General features: G+C 35.3%; 1 protein-coding gene across 2 annotated transcripts in view; it reads right to left on the reverse strand.

The window, feature by feature from the left end:
* Positions 1–21,434, reverse strand: part of LOC117337482 (ankyrin repeat domain-containing protein 27-like) — a 95,656-nt gene that overhangs the window by 45,986 nt on the left and 28,236 nt on the right. For both annotated transcript variants that reach the window (XM_033898483.1, XM_033898482.1), the window contains 3 exons: positions 20,643–20,837; positions 16,910–17,029; positions 11,475–11,636 (listed from right to left, as the gene is read on the reverse strand). In XM_033898483.1, coding sequence (XP_033754374.1) covers positions 11,475–11,636; positions 16,910–17,029; positions 20,643–20,837 — 477 coding nt within the window. The remainder of the gene's footprint in view (positions 1–11,474; positions 11,637–16,909; positions 17,030–20,642; positions 20,838–21,434) is intronic.

Below are 21,434 nucleotides of genomic sequence, written 5' to 3' on the forward strand. Positions count from 1 at the left end.
TATATGACCATGTATACAAAATATTCCAATCCAGAGCAATACAAGTTTTTTTTTCCAATTTCGGGATCAGTCACCAGTACTATTAGTATAGGACAGCATACCATTGGAGATAAACAATTTCAAAATTCATGATTTTTTGGGTTTTTTTTTTCCTTTTAACCTTTAATTAGTTCAGAAGGAGGTATAAAAAACCTATGAATGTTGTTAATTGCAGTTATTCAATTAGGGGAAATTAATCTTAAATCATGATTTTGAATTCATGAACAAAGGGCTATAACTCTGTGGCAATCCAAAGAAGGGAAAAAAAAATGACAATCTGTTTTAGGTGAAAGATCATATGAGCTTTGCATGAACAAGGTGATATTAAGTTTATGGACAGACTGCCTGACCAAGTTTAACTGTTTTTCTCTCTGGGTATTCTGGTTTTCCTTATAAGCAGTATGTTTACACCACACATACAGATTCATATCTGAACCTAGACCCAAGACTGGCTAGTATTATTAAGTCAATATAACTTGTTGCTAAAGAAGTATGTTCATATGAACATGATCCAAACTTCCCTGGCAAAACCACTACCTCAATGCTATTTTTCAATTCTCCTTGGACTACTTGTACCAAGACCAATATTCTGAAATTTATCTTGTAATAATGCCTTTCTGGTTTCTCCATTGTTTAAAAGTAGGCATGCTAATGCTGGGTTTATCGCCCCATGAACAGCCAGGGTCATTTTGAGGCAGGGTCTCCTAGTAGTAGCTGGTGACTATCTCACTGAAAAACATATGGAGACCTGTTGCATGCCATCCAGAGCAATTAGGTAAAAGTGTCTTGCCCAAGGACACAACCACAACAGCACAGACTGCTGACCCATATCTCAGGTTCTAAAGAAACACAAACCAACATGGGTAGGGAGCATCGAACCACATACCTCGGATCCTCACCTGAGATTACGGATCATCACCTGAGATTACGTATGTAAGCTTCAGTAGCTGTGTGATATATAGAAATGGGTGCAGTAATGTTAATTTCTCCTGTCAATCAACCATACAGCATCTTCTCCCTGATAAAGTTATTATTAGGTCAAGTCTCCATTTATTTTGTCCTTAATTTTTAGTTTAAATTGAGGGAGAGGGTAATCACAAGGAGCAATCGTTGTAAGAAGTGTGCCGAAAATCTGTCTGATTGACTTCTGATGGCATGCTATATCAAAATGCTTTAAAATAGAATTTAAGCCCTTCATTCCAGCAATCACTACTGGCCAAATATGATGACTTGATCAAGGTCTCCAAATGGTTAACAAGGAGACATTTTAAGCTTTTTCCCCCTGTGACCTTGAAAGTTAGTAGAGCAATAATGTTCAACAAATGACCTTGAAAGTAGGTCAAGCTCCTTCAAACAACTTGGTAGCCTGAACCATTCACCCTTACATGCTACTGGCTCAATATGACTCCTGGTTACCAAGAAGAAATTGTTGAAGAATTAAAAACATGTTTTAATGTTCATTTGAACAAACTTGGTAGTCATTTATTCTAGCAGTCTACTGGCTCAATATCATAATTCTGGGCCTCTTGGTTATTGAGATGTTCAAAGGGGAAATTTGATACTAGATCAGTGTGTGCCAAACTTTTGAAATCTTTACAGGACATTAGGGCAGGTAACAAAAAAAAACTACAGGTCCAAAAAAACACAATTCAATTTAATTTCACTATTTTTTTGTTTCTCCTGTCAACTTTTATTGTTGGTAACAGAAAAAAACTATCAAACCATTAGGTTGCAGAATCTTAATTCACAAAACATCGTTAATTTCTTTTGATCAAGTTATGCCTTCCGCTTTTCTATCAATTCTTCGCTTGGCAACTTTCGTTTCAAAGGCACAGCCCCCGCAGCAGTATCTTAGCGGTAACATGGCCGACTAAAAACCGGAAATGAATGACGCACTTGTAACTCCTCGGATGTGATGGGCGAAGCGAGTAAGAACATCCGAGGTATTCCGATTGATGAATGTATAAACTACCGGAAGGAATCGAAATACCGACTTTTTTTTATCTGACTTTCGGGTAGGTATAACAATGTTTTTACCGGTCCGAAATGACTTTTTTCGGACATGACCGACGGTCCGACGGCATTTGGCACACACTGCTAGATACAAACAGATGACTGATGGACACAGCACCACAGTATAAGCTGATTTGCTCTTCAGACAGGAGCTTACAATGCAGGCATTGTTTGAAGCTATAAACCTGGGGCTTAGCTTATATCTACCTATCCAGTGTACCAGAAATATGGGAAATCAAATATACTAAGTATTGCTAAAGCTTGACAAGTCCCTAACTGGTCCCCTCCAGCTATTTAAACACTGTAATGACTTAAAGAAACTTTGATTTTGTAAAAAAAATACTTAAAGAAACTTTGATTTTGTAAAATATTACCATTGACCTTGACCTAACAATCCTGAAAGCCAACTTATCAAAGATATCATGGTCCTTTGTAACGGAAATTGTGTGAAGGCTCATCAAAATCCCTCTAGGAATGAAGTGGCATGTGACAAATTTCGGTGTTACATACATGTACCTGGTATACACAAGTACATATGACAACAAGTTGGAAGAAGAGGAAACCTAAAGCCCGGGTCCCCTCCCATTTTCACCAGTATAGGACTAATTAGAGAAAAGTGCATACAAATTGTAACAAAAAGTGGGTTAATATATTTTTACATTAATATTACACTTAGATGCAATTTATTGACATGACATGATTATTCAATAAAAGTATGTTCAATAGATTTCTGATTTGAACCCAATAACAGCGAGAACTAATTGATGTGCAGTTTTTGGTTTATGACATATATTTTGAGGTAAAACATCTTGCAAAAAAACACCACTATGCAATGAAGAATTGGCACTAAATATGTTATTATTAGGAAACTGCTGTATGTTCTTCCTTCAGGGTTTCTTCAAACACAGTTACATCAAATATAGTTATTTAGACAGGACTAACTGCTAGAGAAGCCATAATCAGTTTAGGGGAAGTGATCAAACTTTCTATTTCCAGTCCGACTGTACTGAACGGTTTCCTGCACTTGATAAAGCACTCGTACTGTTGATATTAAGACACGGCGTCTGGCACAGTATGAGCAGACAGACAGACAGACTGTTAACCTCCTTTGGTTTCCTACTCATGGATGTTCCCTTCACTTTTAATTGATTCAGTGAGTCTCTGACGCTTCAGAATTGTTTCTAAAAACGTTCTGGGTCGACTGATTCAGTGAGTCTTTGAAGATTCTGAATTTGTTTTAAAAATGCTCTTGGTGGATTGAATTAGGAGTCTTTGACGATTCTGAATTTGTTTTAAAAATTTTCTAGGTGGATTGATTAAGGAGTCTTTAATGTTTCTGAATTGGTTCTAAAAATGTTCTGGGTGGATTGAATTAGGAGTCTTTGACGTTTCTGAATTGGTTCTAAAAATGTTCTAGGTGGATTGAATTAGGAGTCTTTGATGATTCTGAATTTGTTTCTAAAAATGTTCTGGGTGGACTGATTTAGGAGTCTTTAATGTTTCTGAATTTGTTTTTAAAATGTTCTGGGTGGACTGATTTAGGAGTCTTTGACGATTCTTATTTTGTTTCTAAAAATGTTCTGGGTGGAAACATTTAAGCTTAATGCTCTATAAGCTGTCCTCATATGACCTTTAATATGTTACACCCTGAGAACAAACAAACAATCATTCTCAAAAGCATTCTATGACCCTACAGCTGCTGCGGGGGTGTTATTCTCAAACAAACTAACAAATAATCATTCTCAAAGCATTCTATTATTACCCTTCAGCTGTACATGTTGTGGGGATGTTATTCTCGAACTAACAAACAAATAAACTACGATAATAACAAGCCTATTGGGTATTGCTAAAGCAATAATACATTCCTCTATCTGCCCCTGCTTAAATAGTAAGTAATTCCTTGACCTTCACTCAAAAACCCTGAAACTCAAACTTGTGCGAGATATTATGGTCATTTATCATTGTGTGAAGTTTAATAAAATTTTCAAGGAGTGATGCTGCTAGAGAACTGAAAAACTTTGGCTTTACATAATTAAACACATATAGATACCACTAGAGTACTGACAAACTTTGGCTTTACATAATTAGATATTTGTATACCTGGTATTTTTCGCCCTAGGTTATTTTCGCCCTTGAGCAACACGAGAGATATATTCGCCCCATTTTAAATTCGTCCTAAACTACTTTTAAGAAATGTCTTTTCCTCGTTTACAATCGGAAAATCTGTTCGGAATTCTCGATACAGTTGCACTCGAAACAGTCAGTTCCCCCATTTTCTTTTCTTTGCATATCCCGCTGAGGTGTAAAATGTAATCAGGTGTGAAATATACGTTTACCTGTGTTCAGATTTACTTTAAGCCTATATTGATTCAAATAGTATCAGGTATGCATGGCCGATTTTAAGCAAACACGATGAATTGTAAGTTCACCGTGCCGTGACTAATTACTGACCAGTGTTTTCTCTTGTTCACTTGTACATCGATGGAAGCCACAAGCAACAGTGAACTCATAAAAGCAGCCTTCACAATGGCAAGAATTTGATGCTATTTTGTGTGCATCATTTTAAAAAATGACTGGATTTTTAAAGTGACTGTACTTAGTATTTATACTTTTTTAATCAAATATACTAAACCTAGTACGCTATCTTAGCCCATATTCTCGATTGAACACAACGTGATGTTGCAAATTTACTAGGCCTAGATTAAGATCTAGATCTTATTTCACATGCATAGATTGGAATAAAACAATGAATTAATTTATAAATTTAGTGTAAACATATAACATGTGTTGCTTATAATTGTATAGAATAAAACATGCTTGAAAAGTACGAGAGTATGTTTTGGATCCAACCAAATTGGCCTATGTACGATGACTTGTAAATCCTTTAATTGAGCTTGAAATTTTTGCCGTCATCTTAAGTTCGCCCTATCATCAAAGGGCAAAAATTAAACGGAGGCGAAAACTACCAGGTATACTGTACATATATATGTTCAGAGGTACAGTGGAAAGTTACAGATAACGCTATTTTTAATAAGTTCAAAATTTGGTATCCAGATCCTCATTATCCACCTTAATATGTGTGTTCAAATTAGAAAGGTGTTTAATCTGAGTATCCAGGATTTACAAAAATATCAGATTGATTTTAATAGTTTGAGTTGTATCACCTATTGACACTTCATCTGAATTAATATGATATGGTTACCCTGAAATGGACAGTACAAGATTTGAAAGTCTCTCAATACAAGTCAAATTCAGCATCAGCAAATTGCATCATTGATCAAAGATTTTTCCCTCTACCATTAACAGTTACGACCATCGGATACAAAACTTCTTGACCAGTATATGGACAGGATCATTGGATAGTGTTTTTATCATAATCGTAAATTTCATTAACAGCTTGGTTAAAAAATAATTTGTTTAACATACTATTAACAGCCAGGGTCATTTAAGGATGTGCCAGGTTTTGGAGGCAGAGAAAAACCACCTGCTACAGTCAGTACCAGGCAACTGCCCCATGTGGTTTTCGAACTCACAACCCTCAGATGGAGGGCTTAGTGATAAAGTGTTGGGACACCTTAACCACTGACCATGAGCGGAGGGTAAGAACAACAAAGTGCATTGATATAATGACAAATGCACAGCATATATTGACACAAACAAATATTATAACAAATGTATATAATGTTTCACACGGTTGAATGGAATGAATTAGCATGAAATCACTTTGTCCCGCAGATAGTCTGCTAGGTGGTGTTGTGTACAAGTTACCTGTGCATAGTCATGCATGTGTATAATCAGTTCAGGCAGTGCACCGGGCAACGGCAAGTGTTAAAATTTCTTCAAGTTGTATTAATTGATGGAGACATGCAGTAGCTAGGTCACTACTTTTTGTTTCCGTGCTAATACTGAATTGGCTAATGTATTTGGAAGACTTATTTTTTATTGTTTTGTATTTCAATAATAATACACAGTGTTACATTGTGGACTGTCTGACGATTTTTGTTGTTCCCCTGGACGATAGCCTGCGGGATCAATATGTTATAAAAGATCTCAGACTCACTGGTATTCCAGTTTATAGTCCAATTGTCCAATCTTATCTCCACTGGTGAAAATTATGAAGACACGTTTTCTTCACATAACAACACATTTCTTTGTCTTTATCATCTGTTTGATAATCTAGTACACTGTATTAACTTTGAAGATAAAATGTGCTGGATATTTATTCTTTTTCAATGTAAATTGTGTGTATTTTGTTTTCTAGATAATGAGATTTTTTACTTCATAACAAAATTCTTGTTATAAGGGATTGGTGTTACACATCAACTTGTTATGATTTAATATGCTTCTGGTACTTGTTACAATGACATAAGGATACAATTATCTAACTATAAAAACATCCCAAGGTTATCACAGGATAATCATACACACATTATGATGAAATAATTATCTATATCTCATGGGAAAATAAAATATTTCAACATACAAGTGTCAGTGCACAAAAAATTACTGTGAATTAAGACCACCAAAGAAGTAGTGAGATACATGAGGGAGCAGGGAGTACATCAACTTTATACATATTTGTTAAATCTTCAGTAAGAGAACATTGAAGACAAACACTGTAAAGAGAAACAATCTAAATTTTATACTTTTGAGCATTTTAGCAGCTCCAGGAACTACAATTGTTATAAACAAACAATGACATAAACAATTAAAGTAATTGAATTGTAGACATCAATGCAATTACATATCTCTTCACCCAAAATTCTAATCTCCTCCTGTTAGACATACAAGAATTCTAATAAATCCCTCATCATAAGAATCTGTTTTGATACAATCAAGATTCTTAATATATAATCTTGTCCTGTGTTAATACTACAAGACAATTAAATTAAACAGCTAATTTAAGATTTGACAGATTCAAATTAAAAACTGCCTCTAATGAGCAACTGATAAAGGTATTAAATATCTTATCTTAAATGAACAATTTTTTCACCTTATTATTAGATAACTATACTATTTAAGGCATCCTTTGATGGATACTCTTTTCTGAGGAATTATTTTTCTATTGAATTAAACCACAACTATTGAAACCTCACTGACAAATATCATGGCAACTATATTTATATTTAATCCCAAGGTGATACATTTGCCTTCAGAGAAATCGTCCTCACTATATCAATTATATTTCCCATGAACATCATACCATTATGGACAGTGAAGATCGAGTGTCTCCAGAAGTTTTATCAGGGTTTGCACTGGGCATTTTAGTTTAAATTGTGCCTTTCTGAATAATTTTGATTTAACTCCTGAAAATAACTGGGGTCCTGTTTATTTCTGTCCTTCAAAGGGATATGGGGATGCAAATTATAAGAGTATCAAATCATATAGCGATCCTTTGATAAATATTTGCTAACTTGGATACTTTGTTAATAATTGCAAGTATTTTACATGTTGGATACATGTTTGAAACAAATCAATGTAAGGAATTTCTAATCGAGGCATGAAAAAAAGGTCACGTCATGAAGACATCTATTCTTACCCCAACAAATGGAAATACAAGTGAATTTTTCAGTAAAACATCAGAATTAAGTTTACATTAAGTATTGACTGTTTATTACATTATCAGCCTGTTATACCAGTGAAATTGTCTATGTAATATTTTTGTCATCCAGGGAAATCATCTATGTAATATGTTTGTTATCCAGTGAAATCAACTACAGTGGAACTTCGTTAACTCGAAGTCGACGGGACCACGAAAAAACTTCGAGTTATCCGAGTGTTCGAATTAAGCGAGTTATCGTTTTTGATGAAAAGTTTGGTCAATATTTGTCAACATTATATAATCATTATAACTTCGCTCTGTCGCTCATCAGTTTAGTGTGAAGACTGGTCAATACATGTAAATATATATGTAATGTTTCGTTATGTCACTTGTAATTTGGTGTAGTTTTGCCGATAAACAGTCACGATAAAGTTTCTTTCACTTAGTCACTTCAATAACGATCTGATGTGCAAGTCATGTTTGCAAAAGGTAAACGATAAAACGGAATTCGACAAAATAACAAGTTATTAATGTCAAAACAAATAACCGTTTAAGTTTAACACAGATTGCATACAAAACGTAACAGAACCATTACCTTTTATTGGACATATATAAAATACTGTTTGATCGGCCTACTTACTTTTTTTTGATAACCACGCCATTTCCATGTGTATTAGCACCGGAAGTTGGGCTGCGCATGTGCGTATAAAATGTTACTGTAACTGAGTTGGCGTTTTATCCGATTTAATAGACAGCACTGACCGTTACAGTTGTACTCTGAACACCTCGGCAGTAATTACGCTATTGTTTCAGCAGTTTAAAGATTTAATAGGCGCCGGTGACTGTGTCATTTCTACACCTGTAAAAACATCAGCCGGGTAGATCTACCGGTGTGTCAGAGATTAGTTCCGCTTGAGCGAACGGGTAGATGAGTTGTTGACTATCGTGTGTACTGATATCGGCGACCGCCTTGGGAAATTACCTGATGTAAGTAAAGCAGTACTTTTTATCGCCAAGACTTGTTGTTATAAGATTCAACCGACAATTTCTTTTATGAATTTATGAAACACTTATAATAGCATGTAGGTTAGTAGTGCCGATATGTTCAGTATTACAAACGGAATTTAGCTCTTAAAAAATGTCGGCGTTTGCCACCGATCGACGAAAATTATACTTCGAGTTATTCGAACATTTCAAGTAGGATTTTTATTGTTGGGACCAAATTTTTACTTCCTATTATCCAAGTTTTTCGAGTTATCCGAATTCGAATTTTCCGAGTTTTTTTCACTAAGATAAAGAGAGAATTCGGCTGGGACCGGCGAGGTACTTCGAGTTAAGCGGGGTATTCGAGTTATCCGAGTTTGAGTTTACGAAGTTCCACTGTATGTGATAATTTTTGTTATTCAGTTAAATCGTAGTGTAATGTTTTTGTTACCTAGTGAAATCGGCCATGTTATATTTTTGTATATATGGCACTATAATATATTTTAATACCCTCAAGTGTTTTTCATTGTAATACCATAATATGGACAATGACGTTACATCATGAACTAAACATGTGCATGGTACAACAAAATTGCCACCTCTGTTTTATTTCACCTTCTACATTTTGACTTTAAAACCTGTCAAAATGTGATTTTTCCAAGTAATATGATAAAAATTCTCTCTTAAATGAGATTTTATGTAATTCGCCAAGGCCAGCAAAAATAAAAACTTCCAAAACTTGTTTCATAAAATCTTATATGAAATGATAAATCATTTAAAATCCTAATACCTTATATTCCTTCTCTAACTCTACATAACTAAAGACAGCGATAACCTCCTTTATCTACTCTCCTGAGGATATAATCACCTTTATTTCACAATAAAAACCAAAATCTAATAAGTATTCTGTCTGTTTATCCTGATTCTGACATTCAGTCAGCCACAGATTCTGGTCAAATTACTAAACACTCCAATCTCAATCAATCTACACAACGCTGTGACCCGATTCTCATGTTTATTGCCCCCAAGGCAACCATAGACTCTTCACTCTACAGTTTGTTTGGGCCAGCCAACATCATAACTCCACTCTCTGGAGTACATCCAATGATCTGTCAGAGCTGGTCAGTGACACTTAAATGTCATCTTATGTTTGTACAAACGCCCTGACCTGATTAAATGGATGGAGGTGTACCAATGAACTGTGAATCTCAATAAACCTCTATTTATATATCTATCTTTTAATTACCTGGAGACTTTAAAATTTCTTTATTTCATTTTTTATATTTCAATTGAAAAAAGTTATTTCAATTCATTAATATTTCTTTTTTTCCACATCTACCAGTAGAACTAGTCTGAATCACAGGATTGTCAGAAACAGTACTGTTATGATTACTGTATCTTTAATGATTAATCTTTAACAGACCACATAAGTCTCTCAACAGTCTGTTAGCACATTCATCCTGCAGTAAGCTCAGGGGGCAAAAAACACTCGAAGTATGGCTTATTACATGGAACCAGGGGGCCCTAACACCACTCAAAGTAGGACTTATCATATATACAGCCAGGGACCAACACCTCTCAAAAGTAGGGTTTATAACATGGAGCCAGGAGCCCCAACACCCCTCCAAGTAGGGCTTATTACATGGAGCTGGGGGGGGGGGGGGGGGGGGGGGGGGGGCAACATCCCCTCAAAGTAGGGCTTATTACATGGAGTCAAGGGGAGCAACACCCCTCAAAGTAGGGCTACCTCACAAAAGTAGGGCTTATTACAAAGAGCTAAAGGAACAACACCTCTCAATGTAGGACTTATCATATACAGCCAGGGGGATGATGCCCCTTAAAGTACGGCTTATTACATGGAGCTGCGGGAGGGGGGGGGGGGGGGGGGGGGGGGGGGGGGGGGGGCAACATCCCTCAAAGTAGGGCTTATTACATGGAGCCAGGGGGCCAACATCTCTCAAAAGTAGGGCTTATTACATAGAGCCAAGGGACCAACATCTCTCAAAAGTAGGGCTTATAACACTGAGCCAGGGGGCCCCAACACCCCTCAAAGTAGGGCTTATTACATGGAGCCAAGGGGAGCAAAACCCCTCAAAGTAGGGCTACCTCTCAGAAGTAGGGCTTATTACATGGAGCCAGGAGGTTGACACCACTAAAAGTAGGGCTTTTACATGGAGCCAGGGGACCAGCACCACTCAAAGGAGGGCTTATTACAAAGAGTCAGGGGGGCCAATGCCCCTTAAAGTAGGACTTACTACATGGAGCCGGGGGCGGGGGGGGGGGGGGGGGGGGGGAATACTCCTCAAAAGGGCTTATTACAAAGAGCCACGGGAGCCAACGCCCCTTAAAGTAGGACCTGTATTAGCATTTCTACTGAAATATATAACTGAGCTATATATAGCCTTATATTTCCTGACAAGGTGAAATAATCCTATGTGAACACATGTCCCAAAGTTATGAAGTTCCAGTGATATGCATTGTAAGAAATGGAGTCTTGACAAGCATTTTCTTTGATGTAGGTCAAAAGGTCTTAATCTTCAGGTACATGACACACACCTACATCCCCCACACCTACCTTTTGTGACACGGGCAGACTATAATGTCCTTTTGTTGTACCTCCTCTTATCAAGTTAGTCTTGTACAGATTTGAAGGTGGTGACACTAATTATCATGATAAGATATATACATTACTCAAAATAGTATGGGATACATGTTAACACACCTCAGAAACAAATTTATGGACAGACGGAATGGATTATACTTTTTCATTTCTTTCTGGGTTTTTTTCAAATTATGTTATTATATAATTATGTGATTCCTTTTGTTTTTTGTATCAGGTGAGTTTAGGTGAGTTGTACAGCTATCATTACGACAGTGATACCCAAACATTTCCTACCTTGGCTGCTAGTTGTACGGGAGTGCAGCTGTCCTTGTTGACCACTGTCACCTTCGCCCCAAGACTGATCAGACGCTTGACCACGTCCAGTTTCTCCTGTACAGCAGCCAAGTGGAGTGGTGTGTTCCCACACAAGTTTTGTAGATTGATATCAGCAGAGTTCTGCAATTACAAAAAAAAAATTGAGAAATACTTTTGTATATATATATATCTGTATCTGGAATTCAAACCCAGGACTTCAGAACTCAAGACAAATTTTCTAACCAACTGAGCTGTGACTTCCAGGCCACTGGTAGTCATCCATCTCAGGTGTCCTGCTACAGGTGGCACTCACCAGGTATTTCTCAGAGCATGGCATTGGGAAAGATCTTGGTGTATTTAGCAAATGAGAAAGATAGATAACATTTCAGAATATTCCAATGCAGTCTCATTAAGTGCCTGATTACATAAAGTGATTGAAAAAAAAAGAAGAAATTTTTGGTCATTTTTCAGCGATGTTTACAAAAGCCCCTGATTTTAAGTCCATTATTTTTATAAGATAAAATTTTTGCCCCTGTTTTTAAGTCCATTTTTTTTATAAAATAATTTTTTTTAAGTCCTTGTTTTTTATGTCCTTAACAAGATTCCCTGATATTGGGTATCAAACGTGTGTCCACTGACACATTAAAATACTGTCAGTCACTCTTGCCTTCATTGCCATCTCAATGACTTGACCTATATAACACTTTCCACACAGGGCCTTTCATCACTAACTGGTGATAAGACATCTAACAATGGCATGGCCAAAGTTAATGGTTTTGGTTTAACCTAAATGAACAGTGCAAAAAATCCTAAGTCTGATTTTCCTGCCATTTTGCATTCTGAAACTGTACAGTTCTTAATCCAAATAAGCAATTCTATTATTTCCAGTATATTCTATTTGTGCTATTAGATCATGATAAATATTCTGCTGATGTGATTTTTTTACTTTAGACATGAATTTATAGAATTTTATTGCGTCTACGAACTACAATTTGTTTCCATTATAAGATTGCTTTCTATAGGTTTGTACTTTGTTGTACTGTAAACAGCCACAGGGTTCAATAACTTATGTTCCTGCAGTTTAACATTAATTAAACGTTTGTAAAGACTTATCACTGTATAAGATTCTTATCTTCAAATCCAATTCTGCCTTAAATGTTTATAACACAAGTGAATTATGGTCATGTTAATGCTAGAGTCTGCAAACTTCTCAACAACAAACAAGATTTATAATATTGCATTTTTTTCAAATCTAATTTCTCATTCCATATGATGCAAAGTACATGTCATCGTCCTATTTGTTGACAAAAGAATCAATTGATTCCCAATAAAATGGCCTACACAACAGTGCTAGTCTCCAGCCCTCTATATCAATAAAGCTGGAATTAAGGATACAGCAAAACGGAAATCACTGTTTACTTCCACACAATCGACATAGAATATGATGTAATCATTAATATTTTCTTTATCAAGAGCTTTACAATATTTCAAACATCTTTAAGAAATCTTTTTTTTTCTTCTATTGATATTTTGATTTTTAAATAAGGTTATGAGGAATGACAATTACACTTTGAATATATTTGCACACTGCTTTAACATGTTGTGATGAAAACCATTACATATTTGTAAACCATGATGCTAAAAAATGAGTTTCATAAATAATAAAAATTTGATAGCTACATGTTCTACAGTTACCCACATCAATATGTATGCAATATACAATTTACAGTATATTTGACCTTATATAACAATTGTTAGTTTTTATTCAGCAATATATGCCCCATGTCTGGTAATACCAAGCCAAGTATAGCTAACCAATGTGTAAAGCTATTCAGTAACAATGTCACCGCCACTTACTTTGAGTGTGCGTATACGTGTTGGTACCTCTGGACTTTTTACAGGACTCGGTTTATTTTGTTTAATGTCCTATTAACAGCCAAGGTCATTTAAGGATGTGCCAGGTTTTGGAGCCGGAGTACCCGGAGAAAAACCATTGGATTAGGGTCAGTACCAGGCAACTACTCCATGTGGCTTTCGTACTCACAATACGGAGGCGGAGGGCTAGTGATAACATGTCGGAACACCTTTACCAATCGGCCATCGCTGATAACTACTTCTATTCTACACATAATCTAGAGACCAAGCTCTATTTTGTTAATATATGAGGTCTAAAATCCTCACAGCAGACAGGCCTGGTTTCAACAATGTTCTTCAAAAATTTCCATAAGAAATCATTACAGAATTTAAGGGAAATATCTTGGGTTAAAAAACCTACCTACAATTCTGTAATGATTTCTTATGGGAAATTTTAAGTTAAGGAATTTCCTCAAGTTAAGGAATATTGATAAAACTGGCTCCAGGCTTCATACAAAATATTGAAGGGTGTCTAGGTAGACATTAAGAGATAAACAAGAGGCCCAATGGGAGAGTATCAATCACCAGCTAATTATGCAATGGTAACGTTTATCATGACTTATTCAATCAAGAGGCAAAATGGGCCTCTGTCACTCTAAGTTAGGTAAAGTTTATTATTTCAACAAACATATAGTCATTCATCCCAGAATGCTACTGGCTCAATATTATGACTCTTGATATCTTAGTTTTTGAGAAGAATTCTGTTATTTTATGTATAAAAAATACAACAAATTTGACCCCTGTAAACTGTGAAATTGGTAAACCGTCATCCAAGCATGCTACTGACCCAATATCATGACCCTGGCAGACTTGGTTATTGATAAGTCTTTTAAAGGGGTATTCCTTCATTCGAACGCCAGATGTATGTTGTACAGTAACTTATAAGATTTATGAATAAAAGAAGTTTACATTCATATTAACAATTAACTGTGATGGAATAAATATCATATTTGTACAAAAATTCCGCACTGGAATATTTTTTATGATGTTCTCTATCTGTCCTCATTTTCTCGCCGAGCCGTGTACACCCTTTTTGTTTCTGTTCATGAATTTATCTGTGCATGCTTGTCGTTGGTGGCGATTAATTTTCGCACTTTGGGTCGAAGTGACAATTTCAAAAACTATCATTTTAAAGAACTTTAGGTTATCTTCAGGCTTTGAGTGTTGTATTACGGTAAAGTTTATAATTTTTACTAGTGGAGAAAAATACAAGATTCTGTTTACTTTTGTTTTTAAAGCATAAACTCATTTCAACGAGGGAATGCCCCTTTAAAGGTTTTAATACAATTGGCACATGATCTTGAAAGTAGGCCAAGGTCATTCCCAGCACCCTAATGACCAAATATCATGACATTATGTCTTATCGATATGAGAAGAACACCAACCATTCCTCTACACCAATTTCAAACTAAAGTTAGGTTTTTGAGGAACAAGTCTGACCAGACGAAGGTACTAGTGTTCTGATTAGCCAACTTTATTTACTATTGAAAAATTTGATCAGTATTTTATTTAATCAATTGCAAACTTTGCTCCAGTACCCTAGTTTACATACAGTCAAACCTGTCTATAAAGACCGCCGAAGGGGAGCCAGAAAATTGGTCACTATAGACAGGTTGCCTTTATAGACAGGTCAAGACTTTTGCACCAACCAACATGAAACTGTCATAAATAACTTTTTTATTTAACAGGGCATTCAGCAGTCCAGTCAGTTTTAACATTGTCAGAAGTCAAATCAATGCATACATTTTTCAATTATTTTTTTCTTAAATCTTCAGGGTTAAATCTTTATCAAAAAGACTTTTCAATTAAAAATCCAAGAATAAAATATAATATTTTGAAGTACAAGACAAAACATAACTGAATATGGTCTAATTGATACAAAAGTAACTTTATATTTTGATCAGAAATATTTTTCAATGTATTTATAAAATTATCTCCCTTTCTTTCTTAAATAAAAATTACACAATGATTAATTAGTTGATTATCTTTGTATTACTACTAGTTATGTTGTGACATAAAACAAACTTCTTTTTTTTTTTTGATACAAATTGAAATCCAGATTTGTTGGGGCAGTTTACAACTTTTTATTAGTATTGTACAAGACGGCGGCTGTACAAATGGTAGTAATGACAGCTACAATTCAGAAAGGCATTATTGGCTTTCATGCGAGTAAATCTTGTTGACAGATATGACCAGTGTTTGTTCTTTAAGTGATGTATCCTAGTTGTAATTACAAAATTAACTAACCATGTCAAATGATGCAACCTAGGCACAGTTGCACGTAATACACCTGGGTCGAAGTGTCGAAGATTTTTATGAGAGATGGCTGCTGGGAGCAGAAAATGGCTGACAGAAATTGGCCGCTATAGAAGAAAACGAGCGACTGCCGTTCATAAAATCACCAGTCGATAGTCACATTAGACAGGTGGTCGCTATACAGACGGTCGTTATATAGTAATATCTTACAGGGTATCTGAAAACTGGTCTTTATAGACAGGTAGTTTTTAACAATTATGTGTTAGCACATTATGATTTGTTTGCTTGCAAAGCTCTGGCATTCAAATAGATCAAAAATACCATACAAAAACAGTTCAACGCTTATATTTACATTCCTTTTACTTTTTTTGTTTTTTAAATGCTATAATTCATATTTAAAATTCATAATTCCCGCCTTACCGACAGTCAGCAGATTTTCTGTCAGTCGTTTGGAACAGCCGGAACATGGTCGCGTGCTTTTTGGCAAACAAAATAGTACATAGAATTTTTTTTTAAAAACTCAATTTTGTTAATCATTTTATTATCAACGTAACGCGCAAATGGCATATTTTTTATAACAAATAATGTAGACAAAATAATTAGTTGTTCTGGATATTGTAGTTCGGGTTTGTGTTGTATTAATACGCTGATAAGTGTAGTGCGTGATGGATGGCATTTAAACGTACATCAATGCCAGAGCTCTCAAACAGACTATATAGTGACAATGCCAGACAAATGTAAATATTGCCCTGTGACCACCCAAGGTCCTATTGAGGCGGGGTCTCCTTGTAATAGTTTGTGACTACTTAACTGAAAAACATACTGGATGCATGCCACATACCATCCAGAGCAATTAGGGTAAAGTGTCTTGCCCAAGGACACAACCACAACAGCACAGACTGGTTCCTTTCTCATCTTCCTGAGAAACACAAACTGACACGGGTAGGGAGGTTCAAACCATAGAGCTTCACCTGAAGTTACTTGGATGTGTCATAACAATCACAGCAGTTGATAGAGACAGACTTCATGAATTCCCAAAAGGTATTATTAAATCAGGGTACATTTATTTATTTTAACTGTTTATTAATTGACTATCAGTAAGTAAAGGGAAACTGATGATGATAATGAAATTCAAACTACTTCTCAACAAAACTAGAGGAGCATTATTTTGACCTGGGCCTCTAAATCAACAAGTCTGTGAGTTAGTACAACATCAAATAACCAGGTAGATAAGTATGACCTACCTGTACAAGAAGGTTGAGGAGAGCGAGATTGCCTTTAGCACAACATATATGGACAGGTGTGTCCCCTGCCATGTCGCGTACATCCATCTGAGCACCGTTTTCAACCAGCACCTTGGCAATCTGCAATACATTGTAAGACAAAGTAAGCAGTTGGTCCTTCAACAAATTATTATGAACTAACAAAGCCATTCAGAAGATGACTAAACAACTGTCAACCAAACTCTAGACCACTAAACAACAATCAACCAATCATAAGACCACAAACCTACAGTCAACCAATCCAATCATCAGATCACTTAACAATAGTCAACAATCACCAGACAACAGTCAACAATCACCAGACTACTTAACAACAGTCAACCAATCACCAGACCACTTAACAACAGTCATCCATTCAGCAGATCACTAAACAAGTCAACCAATTACCAGACAACAAACCCACAGTCAACCAATCACCAGACAACAAACCCACAGTCAACCAATCACCAGAAAACAAACCCACAGTCAACCAATCACCAGAAAACAAACCCACAGTCAACCAATCACCAGAAAACAAACCCACAGTCAACCAATCACCAGATATATAAACAATAGTCAACCAATCACCAGATATATACACAACAGTCAACCAATCACCAGATATATAAACAATAGTCAACCAATCACCAGATATATAAACAATAGTCAACCAATCACCAGATATATAAACAATAGTCAACCAATCACCAGATATCTAAACAATAGTCAACCAATCACCAGATATATTAACAATAGTCAACCAACCAAACGGTCACCAATCACCAGATATATAAACAATAGTCAACCAATCACCAGATATATAAACAATAGTCAACCAATCACCAGACATATAAACAATAGTCAACCAATCACCAGACTAAACAATAGTCAACCAATCACCAGATATATAAACAATAGTCAACCAATCACCAGACCACTAAACAATAGTCAACCAATCACAAGATATATAAACAATAGTCAACTAATCACCAGACAACTAAACAATAGTCAACCAATCACCAGATATATAAACAATAGTCAACCAATCACCAGACCACTAAACAATAGTCAACCAATCACCAGATATATTAACAATAGTCAACCAATCACCAGACTACTAAACATCGGTCAACCAATCACCAGATATATAAACAATAGTCAACCAATCACCAGATATATAAACAATAGTCAACCAATCACCAGACAACTAAACAACAGTCAACCAATCACCAGACCACTAAACAACAGTCAACAAATCACCAGAATACTAAACAACAGTCAACCAATCACCAGATATATAAACAATAGTCAACCAATCACCAGACAACTAAACAATAGTCAACCAATCACCAGACAACTAAACAACAGTCAACCAATCACCAGACAACTAAACAACAGTCAATCAATCACCAGATATATAAACAATAGTCATCTTATCAGAACATCTCTAACCAAAACAGACAACTAAACAAACTTTTTCAAAACCAATCACCAGACAACTAAAACAACAGTAACAACAAATAACCAAGAAATATATACCAACCAACAGTCACAACCCAATCCCAGGATCAACTAGCAACAAACAGTCAATCAATACATAAAGATATATCAATAGTGATTGTCAATACACAACTAAAACGGTCACTACACTAGACTAAGCTCAAACAACAGTCAATCAATCATCAGATCGATACTTATAAAAACAATAATCAACCCAATTCACCAGTATAACTAAATAAGAGTCATCCAATTTCGACAAGACTAAACATAGTGAACCAAATCAAGATTATGTACAACAGTAGTATACTAAAACAAGAAATAAACATTGTCCACAATCACCAGTACTATAAACAATAGTAAATAAGATTGTCAACAGTTCCCTCACAGATACTAAAACATAGTCAAAATACAGATTGTATCAATTGTAACTCAGTACTAAGACATGTAAATAAGATTGTCAACCAATCACCAGACACTAAACAAGTGAAATAAGTCCATCAATTCGTAACACAGTACAAACATAGTAAACAATAGTCCACCACTACCAGAAAAAATATAAAAATGTCCAATCAGATTCGTATACATATGAACTAAAAATAGTAAACCCAATTTCACACAGACTAAAACATAGTCAACAAAATTTCACCAGATATAATCAAAACATAGTGACAAAATTTCATCAGATTATATACAACTAAAACATAGTACATAAACAGATGTCATCCAATCCTGTACTACCAGTACTAACATAGTAATGCAACAAAGATTGTCCATCAGATCTGACTCAGTATATACTAAACATAGTGAACAAGATTCCATAGATTCTGTACAACAGTACCAATCCCCTAGAAATAAACCAACAGTCTACCAATCACCAGGAAATAAATTGCCATCAGATCGACTAATACCAAAACATAGTAAACAATAGTCCCCCATTCACACAGTACTAAAACATAGTTAACAAAAATCACAGACCACTTACTAAAACATAGTGAAATAGAGTCCATCAATCACTACAGACTAAAACAATAGTGAAAAACCAATCACCAGTACAACTTAAATAAGAGCCCAACCAGATTCACTACCACTAAAACATAGTCAACAAAATCCACAGGACAACTAAACATAGTCAATAAATCACTAGATCTTACACAATAGTATACAAACATAGAAGTAAATCCACAGTCTGACCAACAACCAGATATAAAAGATTGTCAACCAGTTTCACCAGACAAAAACAGGACAGTACCACAGATCTCCCCGTATGTATATAAACAATAGTCCATCAGATTCGAACAGTCTGTTCTAAAACGGAAATAAGAATCCAATCAAATCTGTTACCAAACAGTGAAATAAGATCACCAGCCCTAACTACAGTCAACCAATCACCAGCCCATAACCAGTAGTAACCAAACATATAAAAAACCCCCTTACACCAACACTAGTAAATAAGACTTCCATAGATTCTGTACTACAGTATGTATACTAAAACATAGTGAAATAAGATTGTCCATCCGATTCTGTACTACAGTACTAAAACATAGTGAAATAAGATTGTCCATCCGATTCTGTACTACTGTATGTATACTAAAACATAGTGAAATAAGATTGTCCATCAGATTCTGTACTACAGTACTAAAACATAGTGAAATAAGATTGTCCATCAGATTCTGTACTACAGTACTAACACATAGTGAAATAAGATTGTCCATCAGATTCTGTACTACAGTACTAAAACATAGTGAAATAAGATTGTCCATCAGATTCTGTACTACAGTATGTATACTAAAACATAGTGAAATAAGATTGTCCATCAGATTCTGTACTACAGTACTAAAACATAGTGAAATAAGATTGTCCATCAGATTCTGTACTACAGTACTAACACATAGTGAAATAAGATTGTCCATCAGATTCTGTACTACAGTACTAAAACATAGTGAAATAAGATTGTCCATCAGATTCTGTACTACAGTACTAAAACATAGTGAAATAAGATTGTCCATCAGATTCTGTACTACAGTACTAAAACATAGTGAAATAAGATTGTCCATCAGATTCTGTACTACAGTACTAAAACATAGTGAAATAAGATTGTCCATCAGATTCTGTACTACAGTACTAACACATAGTGAAATAAGATTGTCCATCAGATTCTGTACTACAGTACTAACACATAGTGAAATAAGATTGTAACACCCTGGGCCTTACTAACCTCGGTCTGTCTAAGGAAACAGGCCAGATGTAGAGGAGTGATGTTCTTTACTGTCTGACAATTCACATTGGCTCCCCTCCGTAAGAACAGTTGAACAAACTCTAGATTTCCACACAAAACAGCACGAAGTAGAGGGGAGTAGCCTGATTTGTCCTGTGTGTTAATATGGATACCGTTCCTTCCCGAGCTTGACACCTGGAAAACATCAATTTAGAAACTTTCACCATATGATAGGATACAGAAAATGATTACAAGATTTTACAAATTTTTTAAATTCAACATATAGTTAGAATAAGTAAGTCATATTTCTCAAGTTTGTATATAAAAACAATAACAAATTAACAAAATATCTAAGCTCATTTCATTTCCACAAAAATTACTCAATTCAATATTTAAAACAAGATAATACACCACAGGCTAGGCCTATAACGGTTCTCTAATTCCTTATCAATCTAAATCAAAAATATATTTTTAAGGATATGTTAAATTGATCAGTGAACAACTCAAATTTCAATTGGTATTGCTCAATATCCGTAGAACCTGAAAATATTCATATTAAAAAATTACAACATTTGACTGATGGTATATTTCTGAAACCATAAAGCTATGCCTCTACATGAGATCGCACATTCAAACTATCATGAACTAAATGAACAGACCAATAAGCTATAGAATCTGTTCCCAAATAACATAATTATAAAGAGATAAATTGTAAAACAAGAAAAACTTCATTTTAGAAAAACTCTACATCTCAAGAATAATGAGTTTGAAATCACGAATAAAGAAGAAATA

Source organism: Pecten maximus, chromosome 11, assembly GCF_902652985.1.
Source record: "Pecten maximus chromosome 11, xPecMax1.1, whole genome shotgun sequence".
NCBI lineage: Eukaryota > Metazoa > Mollusca > Bivalvia > Pectinida > Pectinidae > Pecten > Pecten maximus.